General features: G+C 43.7%; 1 protein-coding gene across 1 annotated transcript; it reads right to left on the reverse strand.

The window, feature by feature from the left end:
* Positions 1-623: 623 nt before the first annotated feature.
* On the reverse strand, positions 624-8,039 carry LOC143793702 (uncharacterized). The gene is made up of 3 exons (XM_077280737.1): positions 7,510-8,039; positions 4,000-4,393; positions 624-1,040 (listed from the first exon to the last, which is right to left on the reverse strand). The coding sequence occupies exons 1-3, from the start codon at positions 7,844-7,846 to the stop codon at positions 764-766; spliced, it is 1,008 nt and encodes a 335-aa protein (XP_077136852.1). The 5' UTR covers positions 7,847-8,039; the 3' UTR covers positions 624-763.
* Between the last annotated feature and the right edge of the window lie 13,539 nt (positions 8,040-21,578).

The following is a 21,578-nucleotide window of genomic DNA, read 5'->3' on the forward strand; positions in this document are numbered from 1 at the left end:
GCTGAGAACAAAGCTGTAATGACACATTGGGTCAGGAAATATTTCATGCATTATGCAAAAACCATAGCCCAGACTATAAGATGACCACAATTGGCTAATTACAAAAATATATATATTTTATGGCTGAAGCAGGTAAATATATTGACAACTTTTCCGAGTCCAGAGCGTAACACCTTTTTGTTTGACATCAATTTGGGCGGCAAGTCACCGATACAGCCAACGAAGGGCATGATAAATACAAATAACTGACATTGTGTATCCTTTACCACTAGAGCGAGCTCAGGAGTTCTTTATACACTAACACTGTATGCAGTACGCTCCTGAGCTCTCTCTAGTGGCAGCTGCAGGAAGTAAGAATTTATCCACTTTCCCCCCCCATAATGAAGAGAGTGCATGTGCATGGAGAAGGCTCATATGGCCAGGTCCAGGCTGTGATCTACCTAGCTCTGATCGCTGCTGTTTAACCACTTAAATGCTGCTGCCAATCTGAAAGTGGCATTTAAGTGGAGCGATCCTGCTGTGGAATCCAGTGAGGGGGGAACAAGTGCCAAGCAAACATAAACAGTGACTGGGAGGACCACCGATGCGTCAGCGCTGGATCTGGGGAGGATTAGAAGTATTGAAAAATCCCTGGAAACAGAAGTTTGTACATTTTATTTGCTTGACTCTGTTTTCGCCCTGAAATTTACAACCGTCTCAGAACTGTGCTCTCGGACTCATTTTTGATGTCGGTAACATTGATGTCTTTGTCCTGCTCTTGTGCTCATCTGTCGGAAGCAACGGGTCTGAAATAAAACAGCACCACAGATAACAGATCATCATCAGGTTCTGTGTAGAAGGGGTTTCCTTCCAGGCTGTGACAGCAGCACATGTCTTCACAAGCGACCTGGTGATCAACGTATGCGCGGCAAGGGTAGTCCCTGCTAAAGCCCGAAAACATGGGATCATGCTGGTGGGACTGTTCCTCATAATACCTCCGGTAACCTGGCAGCTGTCCTCCGATGTCACCGCGAGCAAGCAGGTTTTTGGAGGGATACATGCTGCGAACAATGAAATGGGAGATGGTTAATAATGAAGAATTTAATTCCCAAACCTCAATTGTTATCTTAAAGAGGACACGTTACTTCCTCAACCAAAACTTAGTGAAATACAGTATAGAAAAATCCCTGCGCTCCCCCGATTCTGCAGCTCTTTTCCGTTTTGTGCTGCGTCGCTCCATTGCAGAGATATTCACATATCTTACTTTAGGAGCACAGTATTTGAAATCTCTGCTTGTAGACCAACCAGGTGTTTGTTCAGCCTCTTCTCTCCAAGCGTTCCATTTTACGCCCCTTCCTCCCCGATGCTGCCAATCACAATTTTGTAGCTGACCTAGCATTCACTGTGATTGGCAGCATCTGGGAGGAAAGGGTGAAAGCACATTTCCCAAGAAAAGACGAAACGCCCAGTTGTTCAGCAAGCAGAGATTTCACATAGTGTGCTCCAGAAGAAACAAATGTGAATATCTCTGCAATGGAACGACGCAGCTAAAAAATGAAAAAAAGTGACAGAATCAGGGGAGCTCAGGGATTTTTAAAAGTTATTTAATTTATTTATTTTTAGTAATTGACAGGTCCTTTTTAAAGGGGGTGTTCCTTCTCGTATTTTATGGCATATCCTCAGGAGGTAATGTGTAAATATGCCATAAATGTACTGGAGGTCTTTTTCAACTTCTTACCCCTTCTCTTCATTGAGAATACATGCACACATGGGTTGAGCTATCTTTTTGTGTATATGGGGGGTCAGGAGAAATAGCTGTTGGTGTAGTTTTACTCTTGAGATGCTCATTTGGGTGAAAGCTACTTCTCCTTTCACAAATTCAAGAAACATAGTCAATGCTCAGGCGACCCGGCCTGTCCGGAAGGTCACCTGCCTTGTATATGCCTATGAAGCAGTTCGCTCAGGTTGGGAGCCCTAAGGATGGATGTGTGAAACTGGTCTTACTCTAGGGAAAGAGTAGAGATCCTTTATCCACATTTATGTTAGGGGCTCCGAAGCCCCAAGAAGTTTCCACGTCCATATACAGCAGTCATGTCATCGCTCTGTATAGTGAGGGGTTCATAGGAGACACAGGCGGCCCTGCTATGTAACGAAGATGCAGCATTTCCCCTGTAACTGGGGCTAATATACCAACCCCAGTTACAGGGGAAATAAGATTGAATTTTAAATATTCAATTGACCCCTGTCCCTCACGCCCAATACCCCGAAAGGTCTTTTATGACCGTATGGGGGGGCACAATGTACAAAATAAATTAAAAATAAATAACAGGTAAAAAAAATAAATAATAAAAAACTAAATTGCCTCTGTCAATCTACATCGTTGTTACTAGCCCTACTTCAATACAATCCAAACGAGAAAACAATAAGGGTTGGTGGGTCATGGAGATACATCCAGGTCCCATAAGATGATGACTACTTAATCCTCTTTGTGACCATTTTAAAAAAGGCAAAATATCTCAGAGACCAAATCACCCTGAGAGTCCATCATCATTATCTACTCTGCATTTTTTTTTTCCTATCACTTCAACGTCTCCGGTGATCAGATATTGGTCCCGCTCATCATACAACTACTCTCCCATCCTCCTACAGACACAGAACTTACTGTTCAGCCACTGACTTATCTCATAAGACTGATCCATGCAGTGAAAAATGTAATCCGTGTCAGTCTACACCCAGCTTACTACACGTTCATCTCAGTGGTTAAAGGGGTATTCTCAAGGTTGGAAGTTTTGTCCTATCCATGGGATAGGGAATAACATGCGAATCACGAGTGTCTGACAGCTGGGCCCCCATCACTCCCGAGAATCGGGCTTTAAAGAGACTTGTGTGAATGAAGCGGTGGTCGATGTGACCCTCCACTCCATTCACTCTTAATGGGAGCATCGGAGACAGAAGAGTACAGCGACTGGCTGATTTTCGTCACTGTGTGTGGGAGGACACTGGGGACATCATACACTGTATGTGAAGGACATGGGGTATTGTACTATTGGGGCACTATACTGTGTGGGAGGACACTGGGCACATCATGGGTATATGTGAAGGACATAGGGGCATCATACTATTGGGGCACTATACTGTGTAGAGGGGCACTGGGGACATCATAATGTGTATGTGAAGGACATAGGGGCATCATACTATTGGGGCACTATACTGTGTAGAGGGGCACTGGGGACATCATACTGTGTATGTGAAGGACATAGGGGCATCATACTATTGGGGCACTATACTGTGTGGTTGGACACTGGGCACATCATGGGTATATGTGAAGGACATAGGGGCATCATACTATTGGGGCACTATACTGTGTAGAGGGGCAGTGGGGAAATCATACACTGTGTATGTGAAGGACATGAAGGGCATCATACTATTGGGGCACTATACTGTGTATAGGGGCACTGGGGGCATCATACAGTGTGTATGTGAAGGACATGGGGGCATTATACTATTGGGGCATTATACTGTGTAGAGGGGCACTGGGGGCAATATACAGTGTGTATGTGAAGGATATGGGGGGATTCATACTATCAGATTATTATACTTTCTGGGGGACACTGGGGACTACATACAGTATGCATGTGAAGGACATGGAGGGCATCATACTATCGGGAAATTTTACTGTGTGGAGGGGCACTGGAGGCATCATACTAAGTGGGGGCCATGAATGGGGTATCGTACGGTATGGACACATATGAAGGACTCGGAGAGGTTAGGAGAGCTGTCATGGCATGCAGTGCATGACACATTGTGTGTCCCTATTTCATATCCTTCAAAGTTGGGAGTTGTGGTGGTGCGGTAGGGGTCATGAATGCACCTCTGCCAATCCTCCACCTGCTTCTGCCTGGACTCTACACTGACAGTGTTATACTGTGTCCTGACAGCTAGACTAATATTCCCATGAATCGGGAAACAGATCAACATCTAGATATAAAACACAACCTACGAAATGACAATCCTGCTCACCAAGAGGGGACAATATGGTATCCTGGCAGAAATTGGGTTTCATCCACAGTTTGGTTTCTAACATCAAAGTAGCCCGGGTACACGGGAGGGTACGGCAGAACACCAGGTTGTGGCACATAGGCCGGGAGCCGACTGTAGTTGCTGGGATAATGCAGCTCTTGTATGAGTGGTATCTCCTGTGATTCAGATGACGGCTGCACTGAAGACTGGACCGTTTCTGGGCTGGACACTGATGGAGATGGGTAATTCTCTAGGAGATGCTCTGGGTTTATGGTCTGTAGAGGGATTAGAGCAAGCGATGGAGTGGTCTCCGCCGGTTCTACAGTGCTGGGATGCACCAGTGGGGTGGATACAGAGTTGTCAACAGGCGCTGGCAATGTGACAGCTTCTTCACCTTCATAAAAAAAGAAATAAATATATTAGTAACTAATATCAATTAAAAAAAACTACAAAAGACAAGTGTTTTGGATCAAAGGGTACAGAAGGTCAAAAAAGTGCTGAAGGAAATTAATTAAAACTACGGGGGCATGCCCCATAATCTAAAACCATTGAAAAAGAAAAAAAAGCTAAAAATCAGATCTAAAAATCTGATCAAAGAATCGTATTTGTAATTGAAAATATCTGTACGGTGCAAGTGCATGAAAATACCTACTAAGAAGAGGAGCAGAGCTGTGGTGGAAGCAGGACATGATGGCTTCTCCAGCTTCCAGCGTAGCTCCGCTCCTCTTCTTACTCATGTGACTTTAATTCCAACTCTCCAGATCACACTAGGGTTAATTTTTTGAAGCTCCATAGACTTACATTGTAAAAGTAACTTCCCGAAACTTAAGTGACATAAATCCCTGTTTGGTTCGTCATTGAAGTCACAAGAGCCAGAAGAGGAGCGGAGCCACAATGGAAACCAGGGAAGCCGGCAATGGGTAAGTATTTCCCTAGGCAAGCAGAGCAGTGCGGGCACATACCGACAGAAGTGTGAAAGAGGCCTAACCAGGAATGGGTGTCCGTTATTGTGTCTATCGCCCCTTATTCACAATTCACCATTCAATGGGACGCACCGACGGACGTTGTGAAAATTCGGCACAACGTGGGCAGCGGATGCAGTTTTTCAACGCATCTGCTGCCCATTCTAATGTCCAGGGAGGAGGGGGCGGAGTTCCGGCCGCACATACGCGGTAGGAAATGGCGGATCCGACGTACGAAAAAACGTTCCCTTGAACGCACGACGCATCCAGTGCACGACGGACAAGACGTATGGCCATATGTTGCGATCCGTCGGCAATACAAGTCTATTGTAAGACGGAGGTGCCATGACGCAAGTGTGAAAGAGGCCTTAGAAACACAGCAGCATCTAAGTAGCTAAAGGGGCTGTCACTCTATGTGACTTCAGACTTGTGAATCCTCACAGTGTACACAGTATGCGCTGTCAGGATTCTCTGATGCCGGGCGGTAATGTTACCACAAGTATGTGATTTGCCTACGTCCGGTCACATTCAGACTAAATGTGTCCGGCTGTGCACGTCTAGTAGGTATGTGACCGCATGTATGCAAATCATATACTTGCGCCGTCACCAGAGAATCGTCATGGTGTGAGGATTCACAAGCCTGCACTCACATAGAGACTTGTAGCCTAAAGCCGAACAAACCTTTTAATCCCATCCAGTCTGAGACTATTTTTGTTTTTACCTTTTTTACCTCTCCTTCCAAGAGGCATAACTTTTTTATTCTACCTGTCATCATCACCGTACAAGAGATTGCCTCTTTTTTTTTTTTTGGACGAGTTTTAGTTATGAATAACACCGTTCTTTTACAATGAAACGTTAAAAAAAATGCAAATCGAACAAAATTTTGTTGTTTTTTTTTGGGGGGGGGGGTCAATTTTACAATGCGGTAAAAATGACCTAGTCGCTTGATTCTTCAGGTCTGGACGATTATGCCAATAATAATAATAATAATAATAATTTTATTTCTATAGCGCCAACATATTCCTCTGCACTTTACATTACCAACATGTATACAGGTGTCAATTTTCAGGAGGACAATGAGTCAATAAAGTATACCAACAATATTATTACAAATTTAACAATTGTTTTTATTTAGTAACATAAGATATAACCATTTTAAAAAAGTACATGGGTCTCATATAGTAACATGTGAATCACACCAAAGTGTTAAATATGACCCAGGAAAAAACGTGCAGGACTGAAAAAATGAGCGTTTGTAATCATTTCAGCAATTCATACTAGGTGCTGATGTATCTGCTCAATAAGCACTGTTACCAGGCTGCAATTGCAGTTCCTCTTACTCGCAACAACATCACGTATATATTATATTCCGTGCTCATATTTCATCATATATATATCTTAACAATGGCAATAATTACCCATAATCAAGTCCAAATCACGTTCCGGCCTGCGTCAAGTCACTTGACGCAGGCCGGAACGTGATTTGGACTTCATTATGGGTAATTACTAAATAAAAACAATTGTTAAATTTGTAATAATATTGTTGGTATACTTTATTGACTCATTGTCCTCCTGAAAATTGATATACTGATGAGTTATTATAACTGCGTGGGTGCATAATATTTGTTCTGGTGCCGTATAGAATGTATACAGGTGTTTTTTTTTATTTTACTGCTTTTAATAAATTCTGAGAATAAAAAAACACAATTTTCTGCATTTTTTTTCTTTTAATACTTTCTATCCAAGTGACTTATTTTTATTACATTATTTTAGTCTCCGTGGGATTTTCCCCCTTTTCTTTTTCTACCACTTTTTTACCGTACAGTATAAATAATTAAATCTCGATAGACTACCTAATAGTATAAGTAATTACCGTAAATCTTCATAGACTACCGTACAGTATAAATAATTAAATCTCGATAGACTGGATACTTACAGACACTGTGATACCAGTTTTTTATTTTTTGGGGGTAATAAGACATTTTTTCTTTTAAATATAAATAAATATATATATATATATATATATATATATATATATATATATATATATATATATATATATATATATATATATATATATATATATATATATGTATATATATATATATATGTATATATATATATATATATATATATATATATATATATACACACACACATATATAATTTATTTTTTTATGATAATTATTTTATTTGAAATACTTTAGCACTACGGTATATTCCTAATTAAAGGGAACCACCTGTCAGAAACTTCTACGCCCTCAAACCCTTTATATGACAGTGTCGCCCATTAAAAGATAAGTTGCTCCCTTATTACACACAGACTGGAGCGAAGTACAAAAAATGCCAGCAATTGTCTCTTGCTGCAGGGGCCAATGAGCAACGTAAAAGGATCAAACCGTTTAAATGCCGCGGCCGGCGATGGACAGTGGCTTCTAAAGGGGTTAACAAGTCATGACGGCGATGGCTGGGTTTTTGGAGGGTTCTCAGATAGGATGTGTGAAAAGCTGAAACGTCCTCACATTGCGCCACGTACGGGCGGTCTCACCTGACTCGGCAGGAGGAAGCGTGAAGGGGACATGTTCGGTCTCAAGCTTCACCAATGGCTCCATCAATAGAGGGTCGGACGCTCTCCCAAATGATGGGAAGATGGGAAGGTGAATTTGCGTCTCTGGGGGAAGAGCGAGGAATGTCTCGGGAACTGTAAGGTGTTCGGGAAGAGCCACGGTCAGATCCGGGTCTAGGGTCTCGTCGATCCCCCCAGTTTGTAGGTCACAAGAGTCCATTACGCTTTGGACAATGTCCACACTGCAGGTCGGGGCCTTGTCTGATTTTGGAGGAGATAAGGGAAAGTCTTTCATGTTTTGGTCTCTTTTGCTCTCCATATTGGTTCCTCTGCAGGTGACCAGCTCTGCCTCTGCTCTCTGTATATCCACCACTCTTCTTTACAGCAGAGATGATAGCTGTCTTCTTTCCATCACTTGCCCACAATGCTCCACTAGTTATGTTCTCCTAACCATAACGGTCTTAACCGCATTTAAACAGTAAATGCACATCTCCTAGCAGCCTAGCGTTCCTATTGGCTCCGCGAGATGTCCATCATCTCTGCCACCCAATAGGCGGGCAGGACGCGAGCAGGCCACGCCCCCATACTAAACTGTCCATTATGTCCCGCACCACCCGGCCCAGTGAACGCCGGCGCGCATGAAAGGAAAATGGGCGGAGCTACGACTCTTCGCTCTGCGCTCACTGCGGAGACCCCTTATCATTTCCCTCATAAACTGTGTCCCAAGTCTAGTCCTGCATCATAACACATCAGTATGTGTCACCATACACCACCGACACCAATACAGCCTGGCACTGTAATAAAGGCAAATGGCTATATACACATACATATATATATATATACACACACACACACACACACACACACACATATATATATATATACACACACATACAGATATATATACAGTTAAGTCCATATATATTTGTATATTTGGACAGAGACAACATTTTTCTAATTTTGGTTATAGACATTACCACAATGAATTTTAAACAAAATAATTCAGATGCAGTTGAAGTTCAGACTTTCAGCTTTCATTTGAGGGTATCCACATTAAAATTGGATGAAGGGTTTAGGAGTTTCAGCTCCTTACCATGTGCCACCCTGTTTTTAAAGGGACCAAAAGTAATTGGACAGATTAAATAATTTTAAATAAAATGTTCATTTTTAGTACTTGGTTGAAAACCCTTTGTTGGCAATGACTGCCTGAAGTCTTTAACTCATGGACATCACCAGACGCTGTGTTTCCTCCTTTTTGAAGCTCTGCCAGGCCTTCACTGCGGTGGTTTTCAGTTGCTGTTTGTTTGTGGGCCTTTCTGTCTGAAGTTTAGTCTTTAACAAGTGAAATGCATGCTCAATTGGGTTGAGATCAGGTGACTGACTTGGCCATTCAAGAATATTCCACTTCTTTGCCTTAATAAACTCCTTAATAAATAATAAACTCCTTTAATAAACTGCTTTGGCTTTATGTCTTGGGTCATTGTCCATCTGTAGTATGAACCAATGACCAATCAGTTTGGCTGCATTTGGCTGGATCTGAGCACACAGTATGGCCGCTCTGAATCCCTCAGAATTCATTCGGCTGCTTCTGTCCTGTGTCACATCATCAATAAACACTAGTGACCCAGTGCCACTGGCAGCCATGCATGCCCAAGCCATCACACTGCCTCCGCCGTGTTTTACAGATGATGTGGTATGCTTCGGATCATGAGCTGTACCACGCCTTCGCCATACTTTTCTCTTTCCATCATTCTGGTAGAGGATGATCATGGTTTCATCTGTCCAAAGAATGTTCTTCCAGAACTGTGCCGGCTTTTTTAGATGTTTTTTAGCCTTTTTCTTCTTGATGCTTATGAGTGGCTTGCACCGTGCAGTGAACCCTCTGTAGTTACTTTCATGCAGTCTTCTCTTTATGGTAGATTTGGATATTGATACGCCTACCTCCTGGAGAGTGTTGGTCACTTGGTTGGCTGTTGTGAACGGGTTTCTCTTCACCATGGAGATTATTCTGCGATCATCCACCACTGTTGTCTGCGGTGGGCGCCCAGGTCTTTTTGCATTGATGAGTTCACCAGTGCTTTCTTTCTCAGGATGTACCAAACTGTAGATTTTGCCACTCCTAATATTGTAGCAATTTCTCGGATGGGTTTTTTCTGTTTTCGCAGCTTAAGGATGGCTTGTTTCACCTGCATGGAGAGCTCCTTTGACCGCATGTTTACTTCACAGCAAATCCTTCCAAATGCAAGCACCACACCTCAAATCAACTCCAGGCCCTTTATCTGCTTAATTGAGAATGGCATAACGAAGGGATTGCCCACACCTGTCCATGAAATAACCTTGGAGGCAATTGTCCAATTACTTTTGGTCCCTTTAAAAACAGGGTGGCACATGTTAAGGAGCTGAAACTCCTAAACCCTTCAACAAATTTTAACCCTAACCATGACGTACAAAGCCATCCACAACCTGTCTCCTCCTTAGATCTGTGACCTCGCCTCCCGGTACTTTCCTACACGCAACCTCCGATCCTCACAAGATCTCCTTCTCTTCTCCCCTCTTATCTCCTCTTCCCACAATCGTATACAAGATTTCTCTCACGTATCACCCTTACTCTGGAACCCTCTACCACAACACATCAGACTCTCGCCTACCATCGAAACCTTCAAAAAGAGCCTAAAGACCTACCTCTTCCTACAAGCCTACAACCTGCAGTAACCACCGATCCACCAAACCGCTGCATGACCAGCTCTATCCTCGCCTACTGTATTCTCACCCATCCCTTGTAGAGTGTGAGCCTTCGTGGGCAGAGTCCTCTCTCCTCCTGTACCAGTTATGACTTGTATTGTTTAAGATTATTGTGCTTGTTTTTATTATGTATACCCCTCCTCCCATGTAAAGTGCCATGGAATAAATTGCGCTATAACAATAAATAATAATAATAATAATAATGTGGATACCCTCAAATGAAAGCTGAAAGTCTGAACTTCAACTGCATCTGAATTGTTTTGATTAAAATTCATTGTGGTAATGTCTATAACCAAAATAAGAAAAATGTTGTCTCTGTCCAAATATATATGGACTTAACTGTATATATATATATATATATATATATATATATATATATACCTAATATATAAAGCTGAATGTGTGTATGTGTGTATGTGTGTATGTCCGGGATTGGCATCTGAACCGTCGCAGCTACAGCCCCAAATTTTGCACAGTCACACGTCTGGACCCCGAGAGCATCATAGGCTATGTTGTGAGGTGAAATTTTAACCCCGCGCTTTCCAATTCACCAAACAATTTTGCCCCTATCTACATAATGGGGAAAAAGTGAAAGGAAAAGTGTTGGAGGTCACTGTTTTTCTCCCGTTTTGATTTTGTGGTCTCGTACCTTCCGGGTACTAAGAATGTGAAGGCTGATGCCCTTTCTAGGAGTTTTTTGCCTGATTCTCCGGGAGTCTCTGAGCCGGCTGGTATTCTCAAAGAGGGGGTGATTTTGTCTGCCATCTACCCTGATTTGCGGCGGGTGCTGCAGGAGTTTCAGGCTGATAGACCTGACCGCTGTCCTGTGGAGAAACTGTTTGTTCCTGATAGATGGACTAGTAGGGTTATTTCTGAGGTTCATTGTTCGGTGTTGGCTGGTCATCCTGGGATTTTTGGTACCAGAGATTTGGTTGCTAGGTCCTTTTGGTGGCCTTCCTTGTCGCGGGATGTGCGTTCTTTTGTGCAGTCCTGTGGGACTTGTGCTCGGGCCAAACCTTGCTGTTCTCGTGCCAGTGGGTTGCTTTTGCCTTTGCCTGTCCCGAAGAGGCCCTGGACGCATATTTCCATGGATTTCATTTCTGATCTTCCTGTCTCTCAAAGGATGTCTGTCATCTGGGTGGTTTGTGATCGGTTTTCTAAGATGGTCCATTTGGTACCCTTGCCTAAATTGCCTTCCTCCTCTGATTTGGCTCCATTATTTTTTCAGCATGTGGTTCGTTTGCATGGCATTCCGGAGAACATTGTGTCGGACAGAGGTTCCCAGTTTGTTTCTAGGTTTTGGCGGTCCTTTTGTGCTAAGATGGGCATTGATTTGTCTTTTTCTTCAGCGTTCCATCCTCAGACAAATGGCCAAACCGAACAAACTAATCAGACCTTGGAGACCTTCAAAAAGAGCCTAAAGACCTACCTCTTCCTACAAGCCTACAACCTGCAGTAACCACCGATCCACCAAACCGCTGCATGACCAGCTCTATCCTCGCCTACTGTATTCTCACCCATCCCTTGTAGAGTGTGAGCCTTCGTGGGCAGGGTCCTCTCTCCTCCTGTACCAGTTATGACTTGTATTGTTTAAGATTATTGTGCCTGTTTTTATTATGTATACCCCTCCTCCCATGTAAAGTGCCATGGAATAAATTGCGCTATAACAATAAATAATAATAATAATAATAATGTGGATACCCTCAAATGAAAGCTGAAAGTCTGAACTTCAACTGCATCTGAATTGTTTTGATTAAAATTCATTGTGGTAATGTCTATAACCAAAATAAGAAAAATGTTGTCTCTGTCCAAATATATATGGACTTAACTGTATATATATATATATATATATATATATATATATATATATATATATATATATATATATACCTAATATATAAAGCTGAATGTGTGTATGTGTGTATGTGTGTATGTCCGGGATTGGCATCTGAACCGTCGCAGCTACAGCCCCAAATTTTGCACAGTCACACGTCTGGACCCCGAGAGCATCATAGGCTATGTTGTGAGGTGAAATTTTAACCCCGCGCTTTCCAATTCACCAAACAATTTTGCCCCTATCTACATAATGGGGAAAAAGTGAAAGGAAAAGTGTTGGAGGTCACTGTTTTTCTCCCGTTTTGATTTTGTGGTCTCGTACCTTCCGGGTACTAAGAATGTGAAGGCTGATGCCCTTTCTAGGAGTTTTTTGCCTGATTCTCCGGGAGTCTCTATATACTGTACAGTTGCTAAGGTGGGGCCCCGACATGGGATAATCACCACACCACCACGGGGATACGAACACACACACAAAATGCGCCACACACTACCACGTGCTCGAACACATATACCACCCTCAGCGCACATTTCACCACACATACACCAACCTCGCGACATAAAAGTCGAAACACAAAAGTCGCCGCTCAAAACTCGCCACATGCAAAACTCTCCACATGCAAAACTCGCCACACGTGCAAAACTCACCACATGGAAAACTCACCACATGCAAAACTTGCACACGTGGAAAAATTGCCACATGCACAAAAGTTGCAACACATGCAAAAGTTGCCTCACACAAAACTTGCACATATACTCAAAAGGCACCACACATAAAACTCGCCACGCGCAAAACTCGCCATGCGCAAAACTTGCTGCACACAACTTGCTACACTAACCTGTCACATGCAACTCGACACACAAAAAGTTGCTACACGCATGTCGCCACACAAAACTCATCTCACAAAAGTGGCTACATGCATGTCGCCACACGCAACTCAACACACACAACTTGACACACGAAACTCGCCCTAAAACACACACAAGTCTGGTATTATCCTTCAAAAATAAAAATCTGATTAATAAGCAGACAAACTACAAGAGCAACAAATGTACCATATAGGAATCCGGCAGCTGTCAGTCACATGACCAGTCTATTATGTGTATGTGTGAGCTAATATATACTGCCAGGGGGTGGGCTTACTGTTGGCTGGGGATTTATCAGGCTGCCAATTTAGCTTACAAATACTGAGGTAAAAATACTGACCAAATAACGTGTGAACGAGGTCTAATACAGGAGGAGATGACATACAGATATATACCATATACAGGAGGAGATGACACACAGGTATATACTATTTACAGGGGAGATGACACACAGGTATATACTATATACAGGAGGAGATGACACACAGATATATACTATATACAGGAGAGATGACACACAGGTATATACTATATAGAGGAGGAGATGACATACAGGTACATACTACATACAGGAGGAGATGACATTCAGGTATATACTATATACAGGAGGAGATGACACACAGGTATATACTATATACAGGAGCAGATTACCTACAGGTATATAGTATATACAGGAGGAGATGACATACAGGTATATGCTATGTATAGGAGGAGATGACATACAGGTATATACTATATACAGGAGGAGATGACACACAGATATATACTATATATAGGTGAGATGACACAAAGGTATATACTATATACAGGAGGAGATTACATACAGGTATATGCTATATATAGGAGGAGATGTGTTGTGAATTCCGTTCTCGGGCTCACTCCTGTGGTCGTGAATGGTACTTTGGTGAGTTCTGTCCTTGGACACCCTCTGGTGGCTTTAAGTGGAACTGCTGATCTTTGAGGTTGGCTTTCTCAGCTGTCCTCGTTTATTGCTGCTGCTGGCTTCCCTATTTAACTCTGCCCAGGTCGTTAATTCATGCCAGCTGTCAATGTCTCAGTACTGGTTCAGATCTCTCTTGGATTTCTCAGATGACCTGACTACTCCAGCAGAAGCTAAGTCCTTGCTAGTCCATTTGCTGTTTATTGGTTTTTGAATATATTTCTCAGTACATGCTATGTTTCTAGTCCAGCCTGCTATTATGATATTTCCTTGCTAGCTGGAAGCTCTGGGGGTGCAGAGCTGCACCTCCACACCGTGAGTCGGTGTGGAGGTCTTTTTGCACACTCTGCGTGGTTTTTGTAGTTTTTAATACTGACCGCATAGTTCCCTTTCCTATCCTCTGTCTGTCTAGAGAAGATTCGGCCTCCTTTGCTAAAATCTGTTTCATTCCTGTGTTTGTTACTTCCTCTTAACTCGCAGTCATTATTTGTGGGGGGCTACCTTTACTTTGGGGAATTTCTCTGAGGCAATGTAGGCTACTATTTCTATCTTTAGGGGTAGTTAGCTCTTAAGCTGTGAAGAGGCGTCTAGGGAGAGTTAGGTACGCTCCACGGCTATTTCTAGTGTGTGTGATAGGATTGCGGTCAGTAGAGTTACCACTTCCTCAGAGCTTGTCCCAGGTTTTTCTATTTTAACCATCAGGTCATTTCGGGTGCTCCTAACCACCAGGTCCATAACAGTACAGCTGGCCAACAAAGTGTTAATGCATCTCAAAAGAGGGAAAAGAGAAGTTCTGAGTCAATTTTTTTTTCTTTGCTGCTTGTTTTGTCTTTCTTTTCCCCTTAACCTCTGGGTGGTTCAGGACTCAGGTGTAGATATGGATATTCAGGGTTTGTCCTCTTGTGTGGATCAACTCGCTGTGAGGCCGGGGTCACACATGCGTGTTTTACGTACGTAAGAGCGCAAAAACTACGTACGTAAAACTCGCATTACATACGGCACAATGCTTCTCAATGGGGCTGCTCCTATTAGCCGTATATTACGGTTCAGTATTATACGGCTTTCTACGGCCGTACAAAATCGCAGCATGCTGCGTTTGTTAGCGTATTGCGCAAATAATACGCCAATGAAAGTCTATGGGGGCGAGAAAAATACGGATTCCACACGGACCTGCAGTGTGACTTGCGAGAAATACGCAGCGCTGTTAGTGAAAAGTCGGTAATTCAATTGCCGGCTTTTCATTTCTCCTGCACAAACCCGACAGGATATGAGACATGGTTTACATACAGTAAACCATCTCATATCCCCATTTTTTTTGCATATTCCACACTACTAATGTTAGTAGTGTGTATGTGCAAAATTTGGGCGCTGTAGCTGCTAAAATAAAGGGTTAAATGGCGGAAAAAATTGGCGTGGGCTCCCACGCAATTTTCTCCGCCAGAGCGGTAAAGCCAGTGACTGAGGGCAGATATTAATAGCCTAGAGAGGGTCCATGGTTATTGGCCCCCCCGTGGCTAAAAACATCTGCCCCCAGCCACCCCAGAAAAGGCACATCTGGAAGATGCGCCTATTCTGGCACTTGGCCACTCTCTTCCCACTCCCGTGTAGCGGTGGGATATGGGGTAATGAAGGGTTAATGCCACCTTGCTATTGTAAGGTGACATTAAGCCAGATTAATAATGGAGAGGCGTCAATTATGTCACCTATCAATTATTAATGCAATTGTTGGAAAGGGTTAAAAAACACACACATGATTTAAAAGTAGTTTAATGAAATAAACACAGCGGTTGTTGTAATAATTTATTGTTCTCTCAATCCATCAGGAACACCCTCGCTTGGAAAAATAATAAACGCACAAGATAGATACCTTCTGGTGAACCGTCTCGTCCCACGAAGTAATCCATCTGAAGGGGTTAACTAATATTACAGGCACGAGCCCTGCTAAATGCAGCTGTGCTCCGTGCCTGTAATCCCCGGCGAATTAATGAAATGTAGGTCATTGACCTACATTTCCTTCAGTCGCGGTGATGCGCCCCCTGGTGGATGTCCTCATATGACCTGGAGCGTGGGAAAAAGTTCCCAGGCTGCAGTTCATGAGAACATCCACCAGAGGGCGCCTCACCGTGACTCAATGTAAGTACAGATCCTGCTTTCCTTTCAGCACCCGGGGATTACAGGTACGAGCGAGTGGTTTATCGCAGCTCGTGCCTGTAATATTAGTTAACCCCTTCAGATGGATTACTTCGTGGGACGTGATCTGACATCAGAAGGTATGTATCTTGTGCGTTTATTATTTTGCCAAGCGAGGGCCTGGAAATGGATTGAGAGAACAATAAATTATTACAACAACCGCTGTGTTTATTTCATTAAAATCCTTTTTAATCTTGTGTGTGTGTGTGTTTTTTAACCCTTTCCAACAATTGGATTAATAATGGATAGGTGTCATAATTGACGCCTCTCCATTATTAATCTGCTTAATGTCACCTTACAATAGCAAGGTGACATTAACCTTTCATTACCCCATATCCCACCGCTACAGGGAGTGGGAAGAGAGTGGCCAAGTGCCAGAATAGGCGCATCTTCCAGATGTGCCTTTTCTGGGGTGGCTGGGGGCAGATGTTTTTAGCCACGGGGGGGCCAATAACCATGGACCCTCTCCTGGCTATTAATATCTGCCCTCAGTCACTGGCTTTACCATTCTGGCGGAGAAAATTGCGCGGGAGCCCACGCCAATTTTTTCCGCCATTTAACCCTTTATTTCAGCAGCTACAGCGCTGAAATTTTGCACATACACACTACTAACATTAGTAGTGTGGAATATGCAAAAAAAAGGGGGATATGAGATGGTTTACTGTATGTAAACCATGTCTCATATCCTGTCGGGTTTGTGCAGGAGAAATGAAAAGCCGGCAATTGAATTACCGACTTTTCACAGATATCGCGCTGAATGAAATCTAAATACAGAATATATACACTCACCGGCCACTTTATTAGGTACACCATGCTAGTAACGGGTTGGACCCCCTTTTGCCTTCAGAACTGCCTCAATTCTTCGTGGCATAGATTCAACAAGGTGCTGGAAGCATTCCTCAGAGATTTTGGTCCATATTGACATGATGGCATCACACAGTTGCCGCAGATTTGTCGGCTGCACATCCCAAAGATGCTCCATACAAGGCAGGATGGATCCATGCTTTCATGTTGTTTACGCCAAATTCTGACCCTACCATCCGAATGTCGCAGCAGAAATCGAGACTCATCAGACCAAGCAACGTTTTTCCAATCTTCTACTGTCCAATTTCGATGAGCTTGTACAAATTGTAGCCTCAGTTTCCTGTTCTTAGCTGAAAGGAGTGGTACCCAGTGTGGTCTTCTGCTGCTGTAGCCCATCTGCCTCAAAGTTCGACGCACTGTGCGTTCAGAGATGCTCTTAGGCCTACCTTGGTTGTAACGGGTGGCGATTTGAGTCACTGTTGCCTTTCTATCAGCTCGAACCAGTCTGCCCATTCTCCTCTAACCTCTGGCATCAACAAGGCATTTCCGCCCACAGAACTGCCGCTCACTGGATTTTTTTCGTTTTCGGACCATTCTCTGTAAACCCTAGAGATGGTTGTGCGTGAAAATCCCAGTAGATCAGCAGTTTCTGAAATACTCAGACCAGCCCTTCTGGCACCAACAACCATGCCACGTTCAAAGGCACTCAAATCACCTTTCTTCCCCATACTGATGCTCGGTTTGAACTGCAGGAGATTGTCTTGACCATGTCTACATGCCTAAATGCACTGAGTTGCCGCCATGTGATTGGCTGATTAGAAATTAAGTGTTAACAAGAAGTTGGACAGGTGTACCTAATAAAGTGGCCAGTGAGTGTATATATGTGTCTCAATGACATATATATATATATATATATACTGTATATATGTTTTCCCTAACATTTGAGCACATAAATCCATTAGATGTCGGTTTTGCAAGCCTGCGCGAAAATCTCGCAGTACGGATGCCATACGGATTACATACGGAGGATGCCATGCGCAAAATACGCTGACACACCCTGACTACGGATCACTATTTTGGGAACATTTCTCCGTATTACGGCCGTAGTACGGACGTATAATACGTGGCGTATTGTCTTACGCCATGTGTGACTCCAGCCTTAGGGTACAGAGTATTCAAGATTATGTAGTTCAGAATCCGATGTTAGAGCCTAGAATTCCAATTCCTGATTTGTTTTCTGGGGATAGATCTAAATTTTTGAATTTCAAAAATAATTGCAGACTGTTTCTTGCTCTGACACCCCGCTCTTCTGGTGACCCCATTCAGCAAGTAAAGATTGTTATTTCTTTGTTGCGTGGTGGTGACACGCAAGACTGGGCATTCTCCCTTGAGCCAGGAAATCCTGCATTGCTTAATGTAGATGCATTTTTTCTGGCGCTTGGATTGCTTTATGACGAACCTAATTCTGTGGATCAGGCGGAAAAGATCTTGCTGACTCTATGTCACGGTCAGGATGAAGCAGAAGTATATTGCCAGAAGTTTAGAAAGTGGTCTGTGCTTACTCAATGGAATGAGTGTGCCCTGGCAGCAATTTTCAGAAAGGGTCTTTCTGAAGCCCTTAAGGATGTTATGGTGGGGTTCCCCACGCCTGCTGGTCTGAATGAATCAATGTCCTTGGCCATTCAGATTGATCGGCGTTTGCGCGAACGCAAAGTTGTGCACCATTTGGCGGTGTCCTCTGAGCAAAGGCCTGAGCCTATGCAATGTGATAGGACTTTGACCAGAGCTGAACGGCAAGAACACAGACGTCAGAATGGGCTGTGTTTTTACTGTGGTGACTCTTCTCATGCTATCTCTGATTGTCCTAAGCGCACTAAGAGGTTCGCTAGGTCTGTCACCATTAGTACTGTGCAGCCTAAATTTCTCTTATCTGTTACTCTGATTTGCTCATTGTCGTCCTACTCGGTTATGGCATTTGTGGATTCGGGCGCTGCTCTGAATTTGATGGACTTGGAGTTTGCCAGGCGCTGTGGTTTTTTCTTGGAGCCTTTGCAGATTCCTATTCCCTTAAGGGGGATTGATGCTACGCCATTGGCCAAGAATAAACCTCAGTACTGGACTCAGCTGACCATGTGCATGGCTCCCGCACATCAGGAAAATATTCGCTTTTGGTGTTGCATAATTTGCATGATGTTGTCGTGTTGGGTTTGCCATGGTTACAGGTTCATAATCCAGTACTGGATTGGAAATCAATGTCTGTGTCTAGTTGGGGTTGTCAAGGGATACATACTGATGTTCCTTTGATGTCAATTTCTTCTTCCACTCCTTCTGAAATTCCTGAGTTTTTGTCGGATTACCAGGATGTATTTGATGAGCCCAAGTCCAGTGCCCTACCTCCTCATAGGGACTGTGATTGCGCTATTAATTTGATTCCTGGTAGTAAGTTCCCTAAGGGCCGACTGTTTAATTTATCTGTGCCAGAACATGCCGCTATGCGGAGTTATGTAAAGGAGTCCTTGGAGAAAGGACATATTCGCCCGTCTTCATCACCGTTGGGAGCAGGGTTCTTTTTTGTGGCCAAGAAGGATGGCTCTCTGAGACCCTGTATAGATTACCGCCTTCTCAATAAAATCACGGTCAAATTTCCGTACCCTTTGCCTCTGTTGTCTGATTTGTTTGCTCGGATTAAGGGGGCTAGTTGGTTTACCAAGATTGACCTTCGAGGGGCGTATAATCTTGTGCGTATTAAACAGGGCGATGAATGGAAAACAGCATTTAATACGCCCGAAGGCCATTTTGAATATCTTGTGATGCCATTCGGGCTTTCTAATGCCCCTTCTGTGTTTCAGTCCTTTATGCACGACATCTTCCGGAAGTATCTGGATAGGTTCATGATTGTATATTTGGATGATATTTTGGTCTTTTCGGATGATTGGGAGTCTCATGTAAGGCAGGTCAGGATGGTGTTCCAGGTCCTTCGTGCTAATGCGTTGTTTGTGAAGGGGTCTAAATGCCTCTTTGGAGTTCAGAAGGTTTCCTTTTTGGGCTTCATTTTTTCCCCTTCTACTATCGAGATGGACCCTGTTAAAGTTCAGGCCATTTATGATTGGACTCAACCTACATCTGTGAAGAGTCTTCAGAAGTTCCTGGGCTTTGCTAATTTTTACCGTCGCTTCATTGCTAATTTTTCTAATGTGCTTAAGCCTTTGACTGATTTGACGAAGAAAGGCGCTGATGTGGTGAACTGGTCCCCTGCGGCCGTTGAGGCTTTTCAGGAGCTTAAACGTTGTTTTACTTCGGCCCCTGTGTTGCGTCAGCCAGATGTTTTTCTCCATTTTCAGGTCGAGGTTGATGCTTCTGAGATTGGGGCAGGGGCTGTTTTGTCTCAGAGAAGTTCTGATGGCTCTTTGATGAAGCTGTGTGCTTTCTTTTCTAGAAAGTTTTTGCCTGCTGAGCGTAATTATGATGTCAGCAATCGGGAGTTGTTGGCTATGAAGTGGGCATTCGAGGCGTGGCGACATTGGCTTGAGGGAGCCAAACATCGCGTGGTGGTCTTGACTGATCACAAGAATCTGACTTACCTCGAGTCCGCCAAGAGGTTGAATCCTAGACAGGCTCGATGGTCACTGTTTTTCTCCCGTTTCGATTTTGTGGTCTCATACCTTCCGGGATCTAAGAATGTGAAGGCTGATGCCCTTTCTAGGAGTTTTTTGCCTGATTCTCCGGGAGTCTCTGAGCCGGCTGGTATTCTCAAAGAGGGGGTGATTTTGTCTGCCATCTACCCTGATTTGCGGCGGGTGCTGCAGGAGTTTCAGGCTGATAGACCTGACCGCTGTCCTGTGGAGAAACTGTTTGTTCCTGATAGATGGACTAGTAGGGTTATTTCTGAGGTTCATTGTTCGGTGTTGGCTGGTCATCCTGGGATTTTTGGTACCAGAGATTTGGTTGCTAGGTCCTTTTGGTGGCCTTCCTTGTCGCGGGATGTGCGTTCTTTTGTGCAGTCCTGTGGGACTTGTGCTCGGGCCAAACCTTGCTGTTCTCGTGCCAGTGGGTTGCTTTTGCCTTTGCCTGTCCCGAAGAGGCCCTGGACGCATATTTCCATGGATTTCATTTCTGATCTTCCTGTCTCTCAAAGGATGTCTGTCATCTGGGTGGTTTGTGATCGGTTTTCTAAGATGGTCCATTTGGTACCCTTGCCTAAATTGCCTTCCTCCTCTGATTTGGTTCCATTATTTTTTCAGCATGTGGTTCGTTTTCATGGCATTCCGGAGAACATTGTGTCGGACAGAGGTTCCCAGTTTGTTTCTAGGTTTTGGCGGCCCTTTTGTGCTAAGATGGGCATTGATTTGTCTTTTTCTTCAGCGTTCCATCCTCAGACAAATGGCCAAACCGAACAAACTAATCAGACCTTGGAGACCTATCTGAGATGCTTTGTCTCTGCTGATCAGGATGATTGGGTGTTGTGGATTCTGTTTTTGGGCTCCCTCTGGTGGTTACAACTGGTACTGGGTGACTTTGGTGGGTTGCGGTCTCTGGTTTCCACCTGTCCATCAGTGGCTGGGTGTTTCCTATTTAACCTGGCTTTCCTGTCATTCCCTTGCCGGCTATCAATGTATCAGTGTGTGTCTCTGTTACATGCTCCTAGGCCTTCAAGACAAGCTAAGTCTGTATTTCC

The sequence above is a fragment of the Ranitomeya variabilis genome, chromosome 1 (assembly GCF_051348905.1).
Source record: "Ranitomeya variabilis isolate aRanVar5 chromosome 1, aRanVar5.hap1, whole genome shotgun sequence".
Taxonomy (NCBI): Eukaryota; Metazoa; Chordata; class Amphibia; order Anura; family Dendrobatidae; genus Ranitomeya; species Ranitomeya variabilis.

Excerpts from the sequence above, each read along its gene's own strand:
- LOC143793702 (XM_077280737.1), bottom strand. The coding sequence starts at position 7,846 with ATGGAGAGCAAAAGAGACCAAAACATGAAAGACTTTCCCTTATCTCCT. Across the intron at positions 4,394-7,509 it reads GCTTCCTCCTGCCGAGTCAG|GTGAAGAAGCTGTCACATTG; the intron begins GTGAGACCGCCC and ends TTTTTTATGAAG. Across the intron at positions 1,041-3,999 it reads TACCATATTGTCCCCTCTTG|CATGTATCCCTCCAAAAACC; the intron begins GTGAGCAGGATT and ends CATTGTTCGCAG.